The sequence below is a fragment of the Juglans regia genome, chromosome 16, assembly GCF_001411555.2.
Source record: "Juglans regia cultivar Chandler chromosome 16, Walnut 2.0, whole genome shotgun sequence".
Lineage (NCBI taxonomy): Eukaryota > Viridiplantae > Streptophyta > Magnoliopsida > Fagales > Juglandaceae > Juglans > Juglans regia.
The window spans coordinates 26,849,006-26,870,463 of NC_049916.1; the positions used below are offsets into that span (position 1 = coordinate 26,849,006).

The 21,458-nt window shown below is 37.8% G+C and overlaps 2 protein-coding genes across 2 annotated transcripts; one reads left to right on the top strand and one right to left on the bottom strand.

The window, feature by feature from the left end:
* Nucleotides 1-276: 276 nt before the first annotated feature.
* LOC109003249 (copper-transporting ATPase PAA1, chloroplastic) lies at nt 277-17,615 on the bottom strand. The gene is made up of 17 exons (XM_018981313.2): nt 17,029-17,615; nt 16,858-16,911; nt 15,862-16,015; nt 14,867-14,941; nt 14,402-14,679; nt 14,025-14,255; nt 13,724-13,822; nt 13,371-13,520; nt 12,919-13,065; nt 11,876-11,926; nt 11,609-11,781; nt 10,848-10,980; nt 5,292-5,389; nt 3,969-4,209; nt 3,353-3,556; nt 2,617-2,697; nt 277-886 (listed from the first exon to the last, which is right to left on the bottom strand). Exons 1-17 carry the CDS (start codon nt 17,428-17,430, stop codon nt 623-625), a joined length of 2,835 nt encoding a protein of 944 aa, XP_018836858.1. The 5' UTR covers nt 17,431-17,615; the 3' UTR covers nt 277-622.
* Nucleotides 17,616-19,056: 1,441 nt separating this feature from the next.
* On the top strand, nt 19,057-21,354 carry LOC109003236 (sugar transport protein 5-like). The gene is made up of 4 exons (XM_018981290.2): nt 19,057-19,278; nt 19,477-19,796; nt 19,961-20,593; nt 20,684-21,354. Exons 1-4 carry the CDS (start codon nt 19,131-19,133, stop codon nt 21,119-21,121), a joined length of 1,539 nt encoding a protein of 512 aa, XP_018836835.2. The 5' UTR covers nt 19,057-19,130; the 3' UTR covers nt 21,122-21,354.
* Nucleotides 21,355-21,458: the final 104 nt, after the last annotated feature.

Consider the following 21,458-nt stretch of genomic DNA (forward strand, 5'->3'; position numbering starts at 1 on the left):
GCCTTGCGTTAAATTCAGGGCGTTTGTACAAGAGGGGTGCATATAATCATGGTTACCGGGCATCGCATCACTCTTCAATCTTCATAGTTTACACAATGAGTTATCACTTTGTGTTTGTGTTTTATTATCTCACAAATACCATGCAGCTACGATATCGTATTGACACTTGCTTTATTTTCTAATTTTTTAAAAAGCCACCCAAGAGTCGAATTGCTAACAGCCTAAAATATGTTCTCGGGTCATCTCTACTGTTGGCTACAAAGCCATAGAACCAGATAGTCGCAAGTCAACAACATTTCCAATGATAACAGATCCAAAATTCAACCACCTCCATAGAGGCATTATATGGCCAGCCTTGTTTTCTTACAGCGTAAACCCACAAAAACACATTAGCTGTATCAATCAGCCAAGAGAATAATGTTGGAACTAATGTAGCCGTGAGCCAGACATATGTTGTTCCAGAAACAATCTATGATTACAATTTTAATCCTGTCCCACAATTTTAAGCCTTCTTGCCTCCAACATTTGAAAGGATGCTAATTTCTTTTCATCCTTCTATAAGGTTGGGATCAATGTCTCTATCCTGGTATGCTTGCTCTCCATTTGTCATGTGTTTCTGTAATCATTTCTCTCTCCATCTAGCATCGGAATAACGGTGCTCTATTTTCTCTTTTTGATCCATGCAAGAATCATAATCGAAACGGATTTTGGGATTTTCATATGAACCATGTATCTGTTTTTGTTTTGTGGAGAATTTGAATCTCAAAAGCAATGAATTGGCCATTACCCCAATCGAACTCAAACCCATGAGGGCTCCAGCAATTGATGGAGTCAACATGGTCCCAGTTACCGGCAGCAACATTCCAGCAGCAATTGGAATCCCAACCTGTGCAGAAGTACTAATGGTGTAAGACCAAATTTTCTTCCAATGAAGAAAGCGTAAGGTGTAAAATGTCAGAAACATATGCCAAATCCTGTGAACTAAGGTAAGCACCTCAATAAAGAGGGAAAGTGGCAGCTCCAGTGTGACAGTCAGTAATCAGAGCAGAGAGACCAAAACATCAAATTGCAACAAAGACTCGTATACTAAATTAACACCCAAACAGTTTCTAATTTGAAGACTGAGAAACACAATAGTAAATCAATTCTTTAGTTCATGAATCACACCATACAAGAAAACACAACTTTACCGGATCAGATTGCTAGCATCAGTTTCCACTTAAATCAAGTTTCTTGTAGAGGAAAAGTAAATGGAATTCCAGCTAAAGAGATAAGGGCGCAGAAAAAGCTGAGAATAACTAGGAACATATTAAACTTCAATCACAAGAAGACCTGCATCATGTTTTCACATTGCCACATGGAAAAATATTTGGAATTACAAAAGGCAGTCAAAAGGAAAAAGTAAATCAGGAAGAAAGCGAAACTAAAGCATCAACAAGGCACTCAAACTCTAAGATCCCACTTCATGTCTACTGTGTTGTAGCTCAATAGTGGAGGGCTTCCAATGTGACCTCAATTTAACAAGTTCGAAGGTCTAAGTTGGCTGAGGTAGAGCAGGTATTCAAACAGCTATAATATTATGTCGTGATTTTGTATGAGAAGAAAGAGAAAATAAAATAAAAGAGAGTAAGACTAGAATGACGGAACCACTTGTTCATACTGATATGCTAATTGTCGATACACCTCTAGGGGTAGGCATGGTAATTTTTTTTTTTTTTGGCAAGTAAAAAGTTTATTAATATCAGCAGGCGTAGCCCAAGTACACTGGGTTTATACACGAGAAAACACCTATATTCAAGTGGGATCTGGGAAAGGGATCGATAAGCTAGGCCCATGCTTGAGTTGTTTCATGCCATGGTAATTTTACCAAAATAGCCAGCTGCTTGTGCAGTCAGGACTAGGAAATAATGCCGTACTTGATCTATCAAAGCCCAAGTACTCGGAGAGAGAGAGAAAGAGAATGCCTCTCTTTAAGCACCAGGAAATAGCTACATTTCATGCAACGATTGGACAAAATTAGAACTGTGGACCCAGAAAAGATACCAAAAGTCTGACATCTGAAAATAAATAGGCAAAAGCTGCATAAAATGACTACTAAAACCATATATACAGTTATATACTGGCCTATAGCAACCCTACAATCCTAGCCATTGATTATGCATATTCTCTTTTAAGCCCAACCCTTCAAGCAAATAAAAAGTCGCAACCTTGTAACGTGACATTTTGAAAACTAAACATGACTATAACATAAACACCACAATAAAGACTTCACTCATGCTAGCAAGTGGGCTGGTCATTGTAGACCAGTGGCACTATGTGGGTTATGCAGGGTTTTGGATGCTTCCGAATCATACTTGCAGCGGTAGGATGTAAACTTTAAATATGTTCAAGAAGTTGAAAACTGTGCTAGCAACTGGCAGGTTGGAGATTAGGCCTATAACGGATCTGATAGCTGAAACACAATTTTTGCTGCAGAATTCTATTTGCCTAGGGCAAAAAGCTCCAAGAAATGGCATATGACCTTCTCTCCATAGGCGTTTATTTCATATGCACTTTCACTGCTTCAAAAATAATAATAAAGTAAAAGCTATGCTTATAAGATGCAGAAAAACTTACAATATTGTACGCAAAAGCCCACCAGAGATTTTGCTTGACAGTCTTCATGGTTAGCCTGCTGAGCTCCAAAGCATCGAGCAACTGCATGGATGTGAACTAGGTGAACCAACCAATAAATACCACAAGATCCCAAATCAACATGGAGGGCTCATAAGATGAAAACCAGATAAACATACATGATACATCAATTTTCCAAAATACATATAATAGGAGAGGCATTTTTTTTGGGACCCAACCCATAGACCATTAGGAGGTTTAAGAATCAGATAGCTGTTGGGAAGGAAAAGACTTTGCCAGTTAAATATGTTACTAAAAGCTATTATAGTCATGCGATTTGTGACCCATGTGCTCAAGGAAAAAGGCATCCCACTCCAGCCAACTAATAAAATAACACTCTTATTTTGCTTATGGGAAGGGAGTTCAATTTTGTTTCGTGTCTTGTGTGCTGACTCGCACCTTCTATAATACTTGTTATGTATCTGAATTTAGTAGTTGATGTTATGCAGCTAAGCAAAGCACACAATACAGTCCAAAAAACATTTCAGAATTTGATGTCAGTTTTATTCTAAGCTGAAAAGAGAATAAAGCTAGATAGATAACTTGAGTCAAAACAAAGCCCAGCAATTGGGTTTCTGGATTTTTTTTTAAAGTGATACCTGTGAAGAACATGCATAGTGTTATGAGTGTGTATAGTGTGTGCTATGAAGTTTAAAATGATATGTTGTAAAAAAGATACCTGTGAGAGCCTGTTGCCCAACAGCACAATAGAAGACACCTCACTAGCAGCTCCAACACCCCCACCCATGGCAATTCCAATATCTGAAGAAGCCAAAGCAGCAGCATCATTGATTCCATCACCAACCATGGCCACAATTTTCTGATCTCTCTGAAGTTGGCCTATGAATCTCTTCTTTTCAGCAGGTTTAACTCCAGATAGAACCTGCCATTGCAGCTTCTTTATGACTTTCAACCATGTAAATTCAGAGAGTTGACATGTTTAATCACTTCGCTACAATCAACCCCACTATAGTAGTTGTTAAAAAGAAATATAAAAGAGAACCTACACGTGTTGTTAAAAGGAATTGTTTATTGGCACCATACAGACAAAGTCCCGACTAACCCCGGGGGTCCACAAGCCAGGCAAAGAGTTTATTGCAAGTGTACCTTGGGTAATTCAAGGAGAAATCCCCCCAATACGATGGCCCCAAGAGTGTGAATGTGGAGTTTCGAACTCAGAGCGTCCGGGATTGTTATTAAAAGGAATTTAAAACAAAATGGTTCTTACCTTCTCGAAGAGGAAATTAGTTGTAAACATAAATGTTTAAAGTGGAGGATAACTGAATATTTCTTACCTTTTCTTTGGGAATACCAATAACAGACGCAACATACTCAGCAGTACTTCTCTTGTCTCCAGAGAGCATATACATGTCAATTCCCAGCCTAGACAAAGATCCCACTACATACCCCGCATCTTCCCTGATTTGATCCTCAAAATAAATGAGACCAGCAAGAGTGTTATCTACTCCAACATAAACAGTGGACTGATTCTTAAGATCCTCTACTTCTTGAAATGGATTCTCATTAACTCCATGCCTGCAGAAAATTTTTAAAAAAAAAATCACATTACTAAAATTTGAAAAAACTTGTCACAAAAACAACCCTATAAAACCCACAGTTAGAAGTGATTTCTAGCTTCATTCAAGTATTCTCATTCTCATTCTTAACCAGGTGTTCATCCACGTATATTCCTCATATACTTGGGTTGCGCCGCTAGCGTGCTTTATTGAATATTGATGACTTCACTTGACAAAAAAAAAAGAAAAAAAACAGAGATAACAAGACCGTCAGAGAAGTTTACTCCATATCTCATATTCATTTCTGTGGTAAGACATGGATCATTATCATGATGAACAGCATTGTCACTCCAATCATCAAATCCAAGATTTCGGGCTCCCAGATAGATCTGACTTATTTTTTTTAGTAAGTATAAAATTTTATTGAATCAAGTAAATAGGCATAGCCCAAGTATGCAAGAAGTAAACGAAAGCAAACACCTAATTACAATTTAGGAACTAGAAAAGGATACAAGAGAATCGTGAACACTAGCCCCATTGAATACAATAGCCGAAGCCCACAGAAATAAGGTGTGGAAAAAGAAAAGATCCAACATATGACAAGGGCCCCATAAGAATTTTCTCATTAATGGGGTGCAAAGAACCAAATCACTCCCATGCATACTTAACATTAATGGAAATTCAGTGATTATACAAGATAACAAAGAATTAATTCCATGAAAGCCGCATTTCAATATCGCAACCCCAAACAAATCCAAGAACCTAAAACTGGTCACCCAAGTCCATTGCTGTTTATGAACATCCACTCTTCAGGCAGTAAACCACCAAAAAGTCAAAGAGCTTCAGTTAGATTGACCTCCACCCTCCCTCCAATTTTGTTTGTCCACTGTTTTTTATGGATCTATCAGAATGCTTGTCCACTTTGCAAAGCCGATTACACAAATTCAGAAGTACCCTTAAATCTAAGAGAGGAAGGAGGTTTGTTTGAATTCAAAATTGGTCAGAAATCTTAAACATGAATGCAGTTTTGGAAATCATTGGTGATATATTCGTATGAGGAGCCCCGCCACATGTAACAGAAAAGATAAAGGACTACAAAACCTTTGAATCCAGTCCAATGTGCCTACAGAGACCTTTTTGTTCCCAATGATTGCCACCGTACCAGACCCAGGTTCTTCCATGAATGTTCCATCCACCACCTATAGAAATTGCTTCTTAGAATAGATAAATAAAAGACAATCCACCCCTAAAGAAAATGGTGATTAGAGAAAAAAGATAAATAAGAGACTCAAAATTCATTCAAATTAAACGATGACTGGATGATGTATTAGAAACACAAAATTTAATGTCCTGAAAACAATATCGTCTGTTTCTAGAACCCTGTAATAACAATTAAGATTTTTTTATTGGTAAAAAAAATAATGACAATTAAGATTCAAACGAAGAGTGGACCGAATCCATCTGAGCCAAACAAATACAGCACATGAGACATGATGGGATTGTTCTCCATACAAAAGGCTCTCCCATTCCGCAACTTCTAATAACTCAGTCATTCATTTGGGGATAACCATTGGCCACCATGTTCATTAGTACAAGGGACAAGCAAATGTTCATCAGTTTCATCATCCTTGCACATGTAACACCAACTAAGAAGACACTTCTGAGTGTTATAGTTATGCAAATTATTGATCATCAAAATGGGCCTTAACAAAAGAGATCTTAGGAGTTCTGGCAAACCGCGCGTCTGCAGGAAATTATTCTCCACCTGATCCACACAGCTTATCCGAGCAGATGCTTGCTCAACTTCCACCTCTAAGTGTCCTCCCCAACTCCATTCATATGTACGGCACTACCTCTCAATCTTGAACCTGGCAGTTAGCTAGTATTCCTCTATGGTGGATTATAGCATTCAATATCTAAAACGAATGTTGCCTCCTGGTGGTGTCAGCCACATGGTGCAATTTGAAAGACTTTGCATGTGGTGGATAAAGCTTCAGGAAAGAAGCTTAAAGTTAATATTTCTCAATTAGAGACAAACGTATATAGTAGGGGCCTGATATTTTAATCTCAAGAACAATGATTCAGTTGGAAAAACCATTTTGGAAGTGTGAGACTTGTACCACTTATAGTGTGTGTGGACACACTGCAAATAATATTTAGAAGGTCGTAAATAGTAGTTTTGAGAGAAAATAATGGAGCGATGAGAAATAGAAGACGACTAGAGAATCCTCAGGTAAAGACAAATAAAACGACATGCTACAAATAATTCCAACAGTTATCAATGAAGACAAACCTAGTCCAAGTTACTTACTAAGGACCACAAAATGCAGTCATAGAGCAATGGATTGGATGTAGTCTGGATGACATTGCTCCGTTGAGGCATGTGTTGAGGATATAAAGAACAGATCATTAAATAAGAGTTTGAAGAGACAGCATATAGCAGAGAAGACGACTTAATAAAAATGAATGACACCATGAATAAGAAGATAGTTAGTTTGGTTAACGGTCATTAGAAGAAATCAAACAAAAATAAGAAAGCCAAAGGATGGTGAATAGTGGATATGGAGAGATTTTTATCCAGTTTGTGAATGTAACACCCTGCTCCCCACAGTTAAGAAATACATTTTTTTTTTTAAGATCTAAGGAAGCTGGAGTGCTACTACCGAACTTGACTTAAAAAAAATATTTTCTTGTATTTGTGCCATGTACAAAGGTTCTATATAATAATTAAAATCATTCTTTATTAAAAATACTGAGATCATAAGAGAGAGTGCGTGGAAGCATTTATTAAAATTTCTCAAAGTTTGTGCCATAAAAATCATAACTTAAAATCCATGTACATGATCTAGGCCACTGTCAAGCCTCATTGGCCTATAGCTCTACCTTCATAAATATTCTGACCCGGGGTGGTTTAAAAACATAAAAACAAACTAAAATGGGTTGATGACTCAATAAGAAACTCATCATGACGTAAACATACTTAACATAAGGTTTTCATAAAATATTTCATGAGCTTAAAATCATGACTAATCATACAAATGTTTATGCTATGCATGACTGATTTATCTGAATTAACTGACTGATCTGATTTATCTAATTGATATGACTTGCCAACACACTTAATTCTGTGTGCGAGGTTGTGCACTGGCCCCACGTCCTGCAGCCGCAAGGGGAGCTGCTGATAGTATTCTGGCATACTATGGCGGACCACACTTGAGTCTGTGACTTGCACATCCACCCTGAAACTGCATTGGTACTATGCATCTGAATGATCATTTAATTAAACTAATTTGATCTTATCTTGCACTTGATTTTAAGAAAGCTTGCGTGTCTTACAACATGAGATGCATAATACATACTATAATATGTGAAATGAAACATGATGAATGACGTACTTGCAAATATCATGACATGCGTGGTACATAAACATTGGCTTCCAAAGAATTGGCTTTAATAATAATATATATAACTAGCTACCGTATACTAATCCTAATTTATGATCAAGCTACTTACCTCGTAGTGTTGCTTCATAAAATTTCTGACACAAAATCGATCATGGTGCGATGGAGGGACGATGGTGGCCTTGTCGTGTTTCATGGTAGGAGAGATGAGGCTATGGCATGCTGAAGGTAAAAAGAGAGCTAAAAACAAAAAGCCTAGGCTTGAAGAGGTAGGTGCACGTATAGTGCATGAGACTCTATTTATAGGATGGTATGGGTTGGGTTTAGGAATTTTAAGGTGAAGAAGATTCTAGAATTATAATCCTAGTGTGTTTGAAATTAAAGACATAACTCTAGCAGTTTATTTAATGTAGGATTGAGAGTAACTGAAACTGTGTAGGAAACTTCAATTAGTGATGATTTTAAATTGAAATAAATTTCTAATGGCCGATCTTTAAATTCTAAAATGAGTCTTAACTTTTTCAATAAATAATAAATAGGATTTAACCTAGTTATTGAGCCTAATTAAAACTCATAATCAACCTCAATAATTTATTGCTTGTGGGCTCATCCAATATGGCCTATTAAATATAATTTAAGTCCAATAAAAATTATCAATATTCTGACCTTAGAATTATTGGGTTGGGTCGTTACAGTGAATGCTAGATTGGCTTGTGGAACCTAGTTGCCCTTTATTTTATATCTTTGCCCAATGCATTTGGTCATAACTCCATTTTCTTCTTGGTAATGAATAAAAGGTCCCTCCCAAGGGGGCACCCAATGAAGCCTAGATCATGCTTCTATAGTCTTTTTATCTTTAGTCTCAATTTTTTGCAACTTGTTGTAGCCTATGCCAATACATTTTACACACACACACATCATTGTGAGATTCCAAGTATTCAATAGTTCCTTCCCGCGTCAATTGCTAATTATCGGTAAACAGAAAAAAATACACATGTTCCCTCAATCCAAAAGAATCTTTTGACGAGCCTTCTCCAGATAGACCTGAGACTTCTTGTATTTTCATCTCAAAATCCTTCAAGTTTCATTTGGTGAATTGGGCTACAGTTTGTACCCCTATACGCGAAGCTGGGTTGGGAATTCGGAATTTGTTGGTTTTCAACAAGGCCTTATTGGTAAATGGTTATGGAGATATCATGAAGAGAAGGGAGCTTTGTGGAGGGTGATCATAGATTTAAAATATGGTAGATTCTGGGGAGGATGGTGCTCGAATAAGGTGAGTGGACCACATGGGGTGGGGCTTTGGAAACATATAAGAAGAGGCTAGACCAATCTTCATCGATCAACACGGTTTATAGTTGGGGATGGCTCTAGAATTAAATTCTAGAATGACTTATGGTGTGGAGATTCAATCCTCAAGGAAGCCTACCCAATACTATACATCATTGCACAAAGAAAGACGGCTATAGTAGTAGAGCTTATGGATCTCTCTAGTAGCTCTCCCCAATGGAATATTATTTTCCTTAGCCGCCCAAGATTGGGAAATGACACATTTACAGATTTCTTCAATCTTGTGCACAATTGTAGACTGACTGGAGGAGTGGATAAGATGATTTGGTCACCATCCAAGAAGGGAAACTTTTTTTTTATAAGTAAGAAATTTATTAATAAACATAATTAAGCATAGCCCAAATACACAAGAAGTGTACATAGAAAGACACATAATTGTGAGCTAACCCTGGAAAACACATTACAAAAGTCATTAAGACTATTCCCATCCAATACAATAACCAAAGCCCAAAGCAACAAAGTATGAAAATAGAAAACTTTAATCCCTTCCACCGATCGTTCTCTATTCTCAAAACAGCGTCCATTCCTCTCATTCCAAATACACCACATAAGACAAAGAGGAACCATCTTCCAAACGGTTGCTATTTGACAATTTCCTAGAAGCCCTCTCCAACATACCACCATCTTGGGCATCACCCAAGCAATAGAAGAAGGGGAACTTTACTGTACAGTGATACTATATGGGGAGGTTTGGATACAAAAAGCGTTTTAACTCATCTCATCTCATCATTACAACTTTCTCAAATTCCTACACAAAATACAATAAACAATTAAACTTTTTCAAATCCCAAAACAATAATAATAATAAATAATATTCTAATAATATTTTATTCAACTTTCAACTTTCATCTCAACTCATCTAAAGGGAGGTTTGAATAAAATATTATTAGAATATTATTTTTTTATATTATTATTGTTTTGAGATTTGAAAATTTTGAATTTTTATTACATTTTGAGTAGAAATTTGAAAAAATTGCAATAATAAGATGGGATGAAACAGTTCTTGTATCCAAATTGGGCCTAAGTACATATGGAAGACTAGGCCCCCCCCGCGGGGGCCAAAAAGCTTCTTTTTTTGTATGGACAACTTCATTAGGGAAGATTCTCACCTTAGATAATCTAAGGAAGATTCTCATCTATTATTGCATTGTGAATCGTGATGTAGCTAGGAGCTTATGGAAAGATATCTTTCCAAGAGTGGGACTCTTTTGGGTAATGCCAAGGGTTGTTGACTTTTTGGCAAGCTGGCAAGGCATCCGGGTTATTGTGGTTGTGTGGAAGATGATACCGATCTGCCTATGGTGGTGCATATGGATGGAGTGGAACGGTCGGAGTTTTGAGGATCGTGACTGGACAATGGTCGAGCTTAGAACTTTTTTTCTTCACACTTAATTCCATTGGTCGAATGCAATAGACTTTAATGGCATTGATTTTCTTGTATCTTTAAACAGTCATGCCTAGGTGTGGCTCTTGTAATGTCTCATGTACTTGGCTTCGCCTATTTTCAATAAAATTCTTATTTGCTAATAAAAAAAATCATTTATAAGTCTACTAAAAACAATGGAAAAACTATAAGGTTGAGATTTTATACTACTCTCTATTGATGCAAGTAGTTAAACTTGAAAGAAAATGAGCTCTAGCATTTATGGTTCATGTCATCATGGACAATGAAAACTGATACACAAATCAATACTAAGCTCTGGGGTATTAGATGATATTGCAAATCAAATAAGTTTGAAAGATTACATAACAATTGCATCGACTTTGTTGCATTTCGAAATTCAAAGAGAAAGATAAGTAGAAGATGTCCATTCATCAATGGGGAACATATCTGGTCTACAATTTGAAAGAAGTTAAAAATAAAGCTAAATGCAATACATATTCATCAGCCTACAACACAATTTACCTTTTCACTCGGACAATTAACAGCACGAGCAGCTTCCACTATTGCTTTCCCAACTGGATGAACTGTATTTGCCTCTACTCCAGCAGCCAATTTCAGGACCTCAACTTCAGACCAGGTAGGATGGGAATTATCTCTACATCAAACCAAACAGCTCAGTGTTATTGAATCGCAAAACCAACTGATCTGTGCAATTTTCTTTCTTTCAGATGTATCACCTTAAATCAATGAGCATCTAAGTAACACATAATGTATAAAGTTTCGTAACATTATAGAAACAAACTGTAGACTACCTTTCTGATTCACACCGGCCACCTTGTTATTAGTAAGCTTTCAAACATGAAATGATCAGTGTGTTACTATATTTATTTAATACATGTCAAATCATAAAATAGCCATCACGTGGCAATCACTTTGTCTATTTCACACAAGTAATTGTGTGTTCTTAGCACCTGGCAGTTTCACCTCCCCTAGAAACAAGAGTCGTTCATTCTATTTGGTTGAACTGCTTTAACTCATTTTCGGACCTTCCAAAACTTCCAGATCTCAATATTGAATTGATCTCTTGCAGAAATAAGAAACATAGGAACTGTTTCCTCGTAAAGCATTTCAGTCTAAGGAACACATTCATATTCAAAATAGACTTTTTCTCATAAAATTGGCAGCTAAGTCTAAGTGAAGACACGACAGACATTAAGTTGGAAAAATAAAAATAAGTGCCCCACTTAAATGGTCTGATACCAAGAGTAAATGTCACCACTCACTTTGAATCTGTACTTCCCCCATCTCCAGGAGTCACGACCTTTGTCACAACAGGTCTGCCAATGGTAAGTGTCCCTGTTTTGTCAAACACAATAGTATTCACCATTGAAAATTTCTCTAAGATATTTCCACCACGCCAAAGCATTCCTCTTGTTGCCCCTAAGGAAGTTCCAACCTGGAAAATGCTCAATGAAGAACAAAATATCATATCACATTAAGTTCAACCTGATCTCTTATCTAATGATGTACAGCATTTGGAAGGACATTACCAGCACAGCAGTTGGTGTGGCTAAGCCTAGTGCACACGGGCAAGCAACTACCTGAGTCAATAAGAAAAACAGTTTACTACGGCCAGGAAAGGAGCAGGCTGCAGGGATTTAAGCACGAATGAAGAATAATTAACATGGCAGAAATATTAAAGGATTTTTCTGTGAAAATCCTCATTTATAACAGCCAGGGTTCAGGCCCAAAAGAAAAAAATTACTTATTATATTTGATTGGGCAAGGAACATCGGACCAATCTGCTAGGGCCATGCATTAAAGCCCTGAAATGATCTTTTTATTTCAGCTTACGTTTTCATTACGAATTAGATGGGTTGATACGAGTTGTCCAAATAATAATACATGTAAGGGAATAATGATGACTAGGGTGGGTTTGGATACACAAAACATCTCATCTCATCTCATTTCATCATTACAACTTTCCCAAATTCTCATACAAAAATATAATAGACAATTCAACTTTTCAAATTCCAAAATAAAAATAATACTAAAAAATTATATTCTAACAATATTTTATTCAACTTTCAACAAAACATCTCATCTCATCTATACTGCCTATCCAAACTCACCCTAACATCTTAGCGGAGATTCAACTAAAACTACATAATTATTTATGAAAAGCACTCTAGGAAGTCTCCTTTTTTTGTTAAGCTGTACAACTTGCAATAAAAAAGAAAGGTATTGGCAAAATTTAATGTTTCCATATGTTTTGTCTATGACTCTATAAGATGTGGTCATGGACACAAGTTTGATGTCTTAACACAGACACTGGGGTGTCAGGAAGAAGTTCCCCAAAATCTGGAAGAGGGTATAAGGTAATACAAGTTTGTCTGTATGTTGTGCAGACAAACTTGTACACGCTTGGTGCAGCTAAAGCAAGGAAATAGTATGTTGTGCAGCCATTTTAAAGAGTACTATATCAGAATAGCCATATGGGGAATATTGGAGCAAGAAAGTATAAGAGCTTACACAATACAACAAAACATTCATAGGAATACTCAAGTGTACATACAAATTCCAAGCATCATACCAGAACACTGCAAGAGAGCTGCAGTGCCAATGAAACCAAATTTCTTTGATTAAAAGCAGCAGGTAGAACATGTGCACCAAACAGACTCCAGAACATAAATGTAGCAGCAGAGAGCGCCATTACTCCATAAGTGAAGTGCCCAGAAACCTGTTGAAACCAAGGAAAAAATTATAGATAGGCATCTTGTATAATGTAATTAACCACTACTACAAGTGAAATATAATTAACTCTAAAACTGTTGATTCAAAGACCAGGAGAGGAAAAGTTAAAAAAAAATAAAACACAATACATATGTCAAAAACTCCCACCAGTAAGCAATAAGATGGTTGAGAATATAAATGAGGTTAAATATATTTATTAGAAAGACTCGAGGGTAGCACATGACAAGATTCTCCTTTTTAGAATCACTAGACAATAATATATCTAAAAGTTGTACAAGATTCTGAGAGAACCTTGTCTGCTAACCGCTGTACAGGAGCTTCCCTACTTTGTGCTTCTTCAACCAAACGAAAAATGTCTCCCATAGCAGTCTCGCCACCTGGTCTCCGCACTTCAACTGTAATAGTTCCATTAAGATTTATACTTCCAGCTGCAACTTGACTCTGGCACAGGAATAAAACGCACTATAATACAATAATATGAAAATAGATACACCTTCTTCATCACTAAATAGTTAATGTTCCATGTAGCCAAAACCAAAAGGCTTATTGCCTAGGTAATAAGCACACAACTTTGTAACATTGCTACCAGACCGCAATTGAATGTTGAGAATAAGAAAGAGCTATATTCAAAGAAATAGCAATACCCCAGGCAATTTGATCACCGGCAGTGGTTCCCCTGTGAAACTAGACTCGTCAATGGTACTTCTACCAGCCCTGACTATTCCATCCGCTGGAACGCGGTCCTAAAATAATGTAAGAATATGTATTAAAGGCTTCATATAATAGCTTCAGGGAGAAATGATGAATTCTTACTATAGTTTATTAATTTAAGCAGGATATGGTTGGCCACCAGCTGTATTAACTTTTACACCACAAGTTGGGAAAAAACAAAAAAATAAAGAATTGAAAACCAAATTGATGGAAGCCAGGGTTCATTTTACATACTCCAGGAAGTACGACAATATGGTCTCCGACAGAGAGACTGTTACAAGGAACTTCAACTGTTGGGCCCAACTCTTTTGCACTGTTGACAAGAAGCCTGGCTTTTGATGGTAAAATCCTGAGAAGTCCAGTCATATCACTGGTTGCTTTAATTTTAGCTCTCAGTTCAAGATTCCTTCCTAACAATACAAATGCTATTAACATAATAGGTTCTTCAAAGAAAGCCTTCCAACCCTGCATATAGACTATCGATTAAACAGGCTACAGCATCCATTGTCCTGTATGATACGGTAGAGAGACCATATTTTTTTTTATATATATATGAAGCTTGAGTTACCGATGGTAGCACGGCCATATTAGAGATAAGGATTGAAGTATACCAGTTTTGGTATTAGGGCAGCTAATGTACTGACTGAAAATGATGACAGAGCCCCAAGACCAACTAACGTGTTCATGTTTGGAGCGCCTTTAAAAAGGCTTTTCACACCATCAAGGATGAGTTGACGCCCAGGACCAAGAAGTGTAAATAAAGACAAGGACAGATGGAATCCAGTGGAATGAAATGCATGGATCCATGAAGCCTTGGCTCCCAAGAAATGAGACAGATGACCAAAGAGGCAGACAGCACATAAAGCCCAGGAAACAGCAAGCTCAGAACCTAAAGAAGCATAAGAATTCAGTGTCATATTTCCGAAATGAAAGTTTAATACAGCTTATTAACATAATGCCCTATAGAAACATAACAAAATTTTTTATAGAAAATAAAATCTTCCGCTGCCGGGATAGAAACATAACAAACTATGATTCACAATCTCTAAAGAATAAAGCTGTAACAAGATTTTTACCACTTTGTTTTAAGCGATAACGCTTTTCTTCCATTTTCTTTCCAAAGACCTTGAAGAAATTGTCTCTTCCTGAATCTGCACATATAGAAGCAGCCAAGTAGTCATAAAAATTACAAATCAGTTCAGCTCCATCTAGGATGCATTGACCTCATACTTCTGGCCACTCCAAAAATATACAATAAATTTTTGGAAGATATAATGATCCAATGAAGGATCAAGCCACATTTGGACCCATATTCCAAAAGGATTAGTCAATATAACAATTGGAGCCCCTTAAAATTCATTATAAAGTGCAAAACATTCTCATTCCCAAGCAATGTGAGATCCCATTCACCATCTTCCTATACACAATCTGGGGTATTGCAATCTGGCCCCTTGAATCCCTGACGTCCTCATCAGGCTATTCTATTTCATCATAGGTAGCACAGCTCAAGTCTCACACGAGTTGGGATTAGCTTTGAGACCATTTTTTATGACACAAAGAAAGCCCAAGCCACATCTAGGCCTATAATCCAAAAAGACTAGTCAATGTTATAATTAGAGCCCTTTGAAATTCATTATAAAGTGTAAAAACTTCTCCTTACCAAGCAATGTGAGAGACCTGATTAACCACCTTCCTACGCACAATTTGAGGTATTACACCAAATGTGATTTTGAGAAATCAGGATCTGTGAGCCCTTTGCTCAAATACTGTAATTAATAGAGCATAAGCATACACACCCATGGATATTGGCTCAATTATGCAAACCTTGGGTGCAATTACTGTATTATATAGGTTCAAAGTTGCCTGGCAAAAAGTAAAGCACAAGACAGAAAAAGAGTAACTATGTAATCCTACAACTTTTTTTTACAAGAACTATTAACTAACTGTCAAATGTAGGTCATAATAAAGATGACCATGACAACAAAGATGATAGTGATGATGATAATTATAACAAAAAAGCAGTGACAATAATAACAAAGATGGTGGTCATTATGTATAATGATATTCTTACCTCGAAGGTTAGACTTAAAACCACAGCTAGTTAAATGATTTGCTAGTGCCTCCCCTAAATGTTGTTGCCAGTTCTGTGAGATTGTGGCTTCCAATACAGGCCATACTACAGCTGTCTCTGTCGTCAGGTTCACACTAGCAGATGACACTTGCGGCTGTCCAAAATTGTAATAAATTGGATTGTACAGATTTAGTTAGCAGAACGGGGCAAAGTTCTTGCACGTGAGAAAGAGATGGGAGAAGGAAAGTTCAAGAAGAATTAATTACAGATGCTCAAATATATTGAGGATCCCATCACACGTTTGTGCACGTGATGGACACCTTGAGAGTGAAAGTGCGGCACATGCTGAATGAACGGCTGAAGAGTGAGGGGTTGTAACATAGCAACATGCAGGCGAATTGGGTGGTTGCAATTCAGGTTGGGATGCGAGAGAATCATTGTAGGGTTCTATGTATAGGTTCATACATGGTTGGTGATTTCCATTGATGTTTACTCTCCCTTATTTAATGGAAGATTTCACCAACATTTGCCCATAGTTGAGTTTTATCCTATGCTGCTACTTTTTTCTTTCTTTTGTTAAAAGAATCTCCATATTTTCTCCACAACTTGGTTTTCCAGTGCTAGAGGGCTTTCAACTCTAAACCCAAAATACAGTTCCACAGTCAAAAAAACCCATTTTTTAGAATCCGCAGACGCCGGAATTTGAAATAAATCTCAATTCCATTTTGATACCACAAAATGCTGACTTTTTATAAAACTCCTTTTATCTATTGTCGCGGACGTACAAACCTCACTAATTCAGAACAAGAGATTTGGTTTTTGCGATACACGTTGGTAAGAAAAAAATTTGTCCAAATGTCAGCTCTTCAACTTAGCAAACCTCGCCAAACATCCTCTGTCAATAACTCAAAACGCTATCCCATTTTGCATAGAAATCGATAAAAAATCAGAATCAGATTCAACCAAAGAAAAAATAAACAAAAAGGAAAAACTTACTTGATTTTCTAGAATTCTTTTCACACTAGCTGCACATCCCCCACATGACATTCCCTGCCATATACGTACAGAAATAAAACCAATTAAACAAGTTTTTTTTATATAAATAACCAATTAACCAAGTTTATAGCAGAAAATGAAAAATTAAATTAAACGAGAGAGAGTTCATACTCCGACATCGAGTATAATCACATCAGGCGAGAGTGCCGAGACCGCCTCGGCCCCTCCAGCAACCAAATTCCCCTTCGCATCCCCGCCGCCTGATCCATTTTCACCGCCATCGCCTCCGCTACCTCCTCCGAAACCGCCACCGCTCCCACCGCCAGACGCAAAGGAAGCAGCGGAGCTCGAGAAGCAATTTGGACGGCGTCGTATAGGAGGTATCACCGCCGCAGCGTGCAGGCTCCTCGGAGACGAGGGAACTAAAGCACGACTGCATTTGAGTCGGCGAGTCGGGAGTGGCCAAGTAAGCAACTGACTAAGAGGAGACCCGCATAAGCGATGGCGGCTGAGGGATTTTGAGACGGCGAAGAGCGCAATTGTCGTCGTAGTTACGGGTAATGCGGACTCCATCGCGGAGAGAGAGTAGAAAGCGTCGTTCAATCCTACTTAAGCGGGAGTTAACGGTCAAACTTGGAGCTTTCCAAGCTTATTGTGATCAAGCCTAGGTTCAAGTTTACGAAATTACCCTTCACCAGACAGCACGCCACCAATACATGGCAGACGTACGTACGTACGTAGGACGGTAGGAGCTTCTCCCTTCACTCCACTTGTCTGGTCTCCTCCATATGGCTAACCCCGGAGTGATTCATTATATTTTTATGATTTATATTTTACTATAATTAATATATATATATATATATATATACACACATATATAATATGTATTTGACCCTCAATTTTAAATGCAATTAATTGTGGATAAATATTATAGCCACAAAATAATTGTACAAAAGTAATGATCTCATAAACTAGTGACGTTTGTTAGATTATAAAATTAATTTTATTATAAAATATATCTGATGAATTATATAAAATCATGTCAATTTGTAATAATACTTTTATATAATCTCTCTCGTAAAAAATCAATGGCTCCAGATTTGATTTTCACCTAAGGAAGAGGAGGCATCATCTTCCTTCTCCTTCTTCTCCTCCATCTCCTTCATTCATTCACCTACCTTATCCATCAAAGTTTTTTTTATCTAGTTTTATTTTACTTTCTTCAAGGTATAAAAATATCGATCTACAATTTTCTGCCAACTCCTAAGAGACACGCGCGACACAAAAAGATTCAGAGGTAAAAAATCATTCTGATGAAAGTGGTGGTTTTGTAAAAATCACTGCGTATGGTCCTCACGAGTCATCATTTTTAGCAGGTCTTCTCGACACACACATCAAATCACTGGATTCGCCATACCAAACCTTTCAGATCTGACCTTATTGGCTGAAAAAAAAGACAAGTGTATTATCTTCATGGGTCGTTACAGATTCCGAAGTCTACTGGAGTTAGTCCAAACTGTAATCTGTAATTTTTCGCACCTATCTTATTGCTTTCATTTTTTATTTCCTTATTGTTAATTAAAATAAAAAAGAGTTATTTTCTTAGACGTTTGTTTGTAGATGTTGAGTTCTCTCTTTCTATGAGATTGAGTCTCTACTGAGGCAGAGAATGTTTTCTCTTAGATTTTTTTTTTATAGAAAATATCAGTAATAGTAAAGACCAAACTAGTCACAAAAAAAAAAAGTATACTAGTGAAGTTTCAAATATATTATTTTAATTTATGATGTTATGTTTGATATGAGATATTTCAGAATGTATCTGATCATAGATGTAAATTTTTCTATTGAATGAATGATACAATTTCTATTAAAATAAAAAATAAAAATAAAAAAGATATTGCCAATTTGCCACTGCCCATCTCAAATATATAGTTTATTTATAGCTTATAATCTTGGGCCAAAAAGAAGCAATCTAAATACGGAATGCTATGGGCCGCCAACTACCCACTTTTGATCCCTCTTCTATCGGGCACGTTCAGGACCAATATGTTGACTTGGGTCGTCATGAACTTCCTTGTACGTATGACCGCCTTTAACTGCACAAAATGCGCATTCTTTTATGAACTTCCTACTGATCTCTAACAGGCGAAAAGGAATATACTCCTATAAATAAATAAAAAACTAAAGAAACAAAAAATTATGGTTTGAAATTGCACGTACTAATTATATTTCTTTGAAACTTTTTCGAGACAGAAAAAAAAACACACACACAGATGGCAGGACGCGGTAAGGTTTTAGATATCAAAACATTGGGAGGTTCCAATAAGAATGGCGGTGGATCTCTAACGCCGTCCGTCCTCATGATCTGCATCGTTGCGGCTTCAGCTGGGTTGATATTTGGCTATGATATCGGCGTTTCAGGTTACTATTCTGATCTTCATCTCCGTCTACAATCACTATGCATGCATGGGCTATATTTTTAATTCTTCAGTCATCTTCGATATTCTTAAAAAAATTTCTCTAATTTTATCCTGTTTAATACAAAATAACGATCTTTTCACTACAAAATTCTTTTGAATTAATGAGACGCGAAGTCAAAATTATGATGTTTGATTGCAGGAGGTGTAACAACAATGGAACCATTTCTTAAGAAATTCTTCCCATCCGTTTTACTAAAGATGCATGATGCACATCAGAACCAGTATTGTATATTCGACAGCCAAATCCTTACGGCATTTACATCCTCATTGTACATAACTGGTCTGGTATCGTCCCTCCTAGCTGGCCATGTTACCACGGCTACAGGGCGCAAAGGCATTTTGATTATCGGTGGCGCCGTGTTCTTGTTGGGTACGGTGCTTAATGCTGTTGCCATGGACGTGAAAATGCTAATTTTTGGTCGACTCCTTCTCGGAGTTGGGATTGGTTTCACAAATCAGGTGTGATGCAGATCTCTAATTTAGTGAAACTTTGTGCAATTCAATTAAAATATATGTTATAAATAAAAATATAGAGGAAAAAGGTAGAATATAAAAATCGCTTGCCACAGTACGCTCTGTACCCAACCGAGCTATATATTTTAACGTTTGTTGTTTTGATATAGGCAGCTCCAATATACCTCTCGGAGATGGCTCCACCTAAATGGCGCGGCGCGTTAAACACCGCCTTCCAGTTATTCATCGGCGCTGGAGTTGTATTAGCTTCATTGATCAACCTCATGGCTGCTCATCTCGGAGACATCGGCTGGCGAGTCTCGTTGGGTTGTGCAGCCATACCCGCGGCGATCATGACGGTTGGCTCGATGTTCATTCCGGACACGCCAAGTAGCCTGATCCAACGGGGCCGGGTGCAGGAAGCCCGAAAATCCCTCAACCAGGTTCGCGGCGTCGACTCCGACACTGAGGCCGAGCTGAACGAGATGATTAGCCACAATGAGGCCGCCAAAGCTGACAACCGCCAGCCTTACAAGGTCATATTCGAAAGACGGCACAGGCCCCAACTGGTACTGGCGGCGGCTATCCCGTCGTTTCAACAGTTCACGGGGATCAATGTCGTGGCTTTCTATGGGCCCGTTATGTTCCGTTCGATCGGGATTAGTAGCGACGGGGCTTTAATTGCTGCCATCATACTTACCGTCGTGAATACTGCCTCTACGCTCGTATCAACTTTTGCCGTTGACAGGTTTGGGCGCCGACTTTTGTTCTTTGAAGCTGGGGTCCAGATGATTGTCACTCAGGTCAGTTAAGTGTTTATTATGATGATTGTAAGAAATACCAACTGTTACAAGCATCTTCATTGAAGAGGATTTCTCATGTTTGTGATGAAGGTGGCCTTGGCATGGATATTGGCATCGGAGCTAGGGACTGCGGGAACTGCCACTTTCTCCCAGGGAGCAGCAATTACTGTGCTGGTCCTGATGTGTAGCCTCTCGGCCGCATTTGGGTGGTCGTGGGGGCCGTTGACGTGGCTAGTTCCGGTGGAAATCTTGCCAATGGAAATTCGACCAGCCGGCCAAGGCATAGGCGTTGCCTGCAATTTTCTGTTCACCTTCATTTTGGCTCAGGTATTCGCCACCATCTTATGTCACATGAAATATGGCGTTTTCCTTTTCTACGCTGCATGGGTGTTCATAATGACCGTTCTCGTGGCGCTATTCATACCCGAGACTAAGGGGATTAGTTTGGAATCCATGGACACAATCTGGCAAGATCATTGGTTCTGGAATCGATACGTTGACGTTGAGAAGTACATACCCAGCCCGTGATCAACGTATTTCGCTGGAAAGTTGAGTTACCGAAATAAGTAGTACTGATCTCGTTTCAAGTACTTCTGGGAGCGAATTCTTCTGTTTTTCTCTTGATCTTGGCTAACCAGTACTACTGGAGTGGTGGACGCTTGCATGCAAGTGACTTGTGCTTGCCATGATTCTAATCATGCAGCAGAACCTCTCCAACTTGGCTGTTGAGGGCCATTGGAAACAATCAATTAAGTTAAAAATATGTGATATATATATATATATGAAAAATGTTAAATGTATTTAAAAAAAAACTTAAAAAAATTTATTTTTCTATATATGTTATCGATACGCTGAAAATCATGAA

Bases quoted from the DNA above. Each gene is read 5' to 3' on its own strand.
- LOC109003236 (XM_018981290.2), top strand. From the start codon at position 19,131: ATGGCAGGACGCGGTAAGGTTTTAGATATCAAAACATTGGGAGGTTCC. The intron at 19,279-19,476 runs GTTACTATTCTG...GTTTGATTGCAG, and splicing joins CTATGATATCGGCGTTTCAG to GAGGTGTAACAACAATGGAA. The intron at 20,594-20,683 runs GTCAGTTAAGTG...TTTGTGATGAAG, and splicing joins TCCAGATGATTGTCACTCAG to GTGGCCTTGGCATGGATATT.
- LOC109003249 (XM_018981313.2), bottom strand. From the start codon at position 17,430: ATGGAGTCCGCATTACCCGTAACTACGACGACAATTGCGCTCTTCGCC. The intron at 13,521-13,723 runs GTATTGCTATTT...TTCCTGTGCCAG, and splicing joins CGGTGATCAAATTGCCTGGG to AGTCAAGTTGCAGCTGGAAG. The intron at 3,557-3,968 runs GTAAGAAATATT...CTGCAATGGCAG, and splicing joins TTGGTATTCCCAAAGAAAAG to GTTCTATCTGGAGTTAAACC.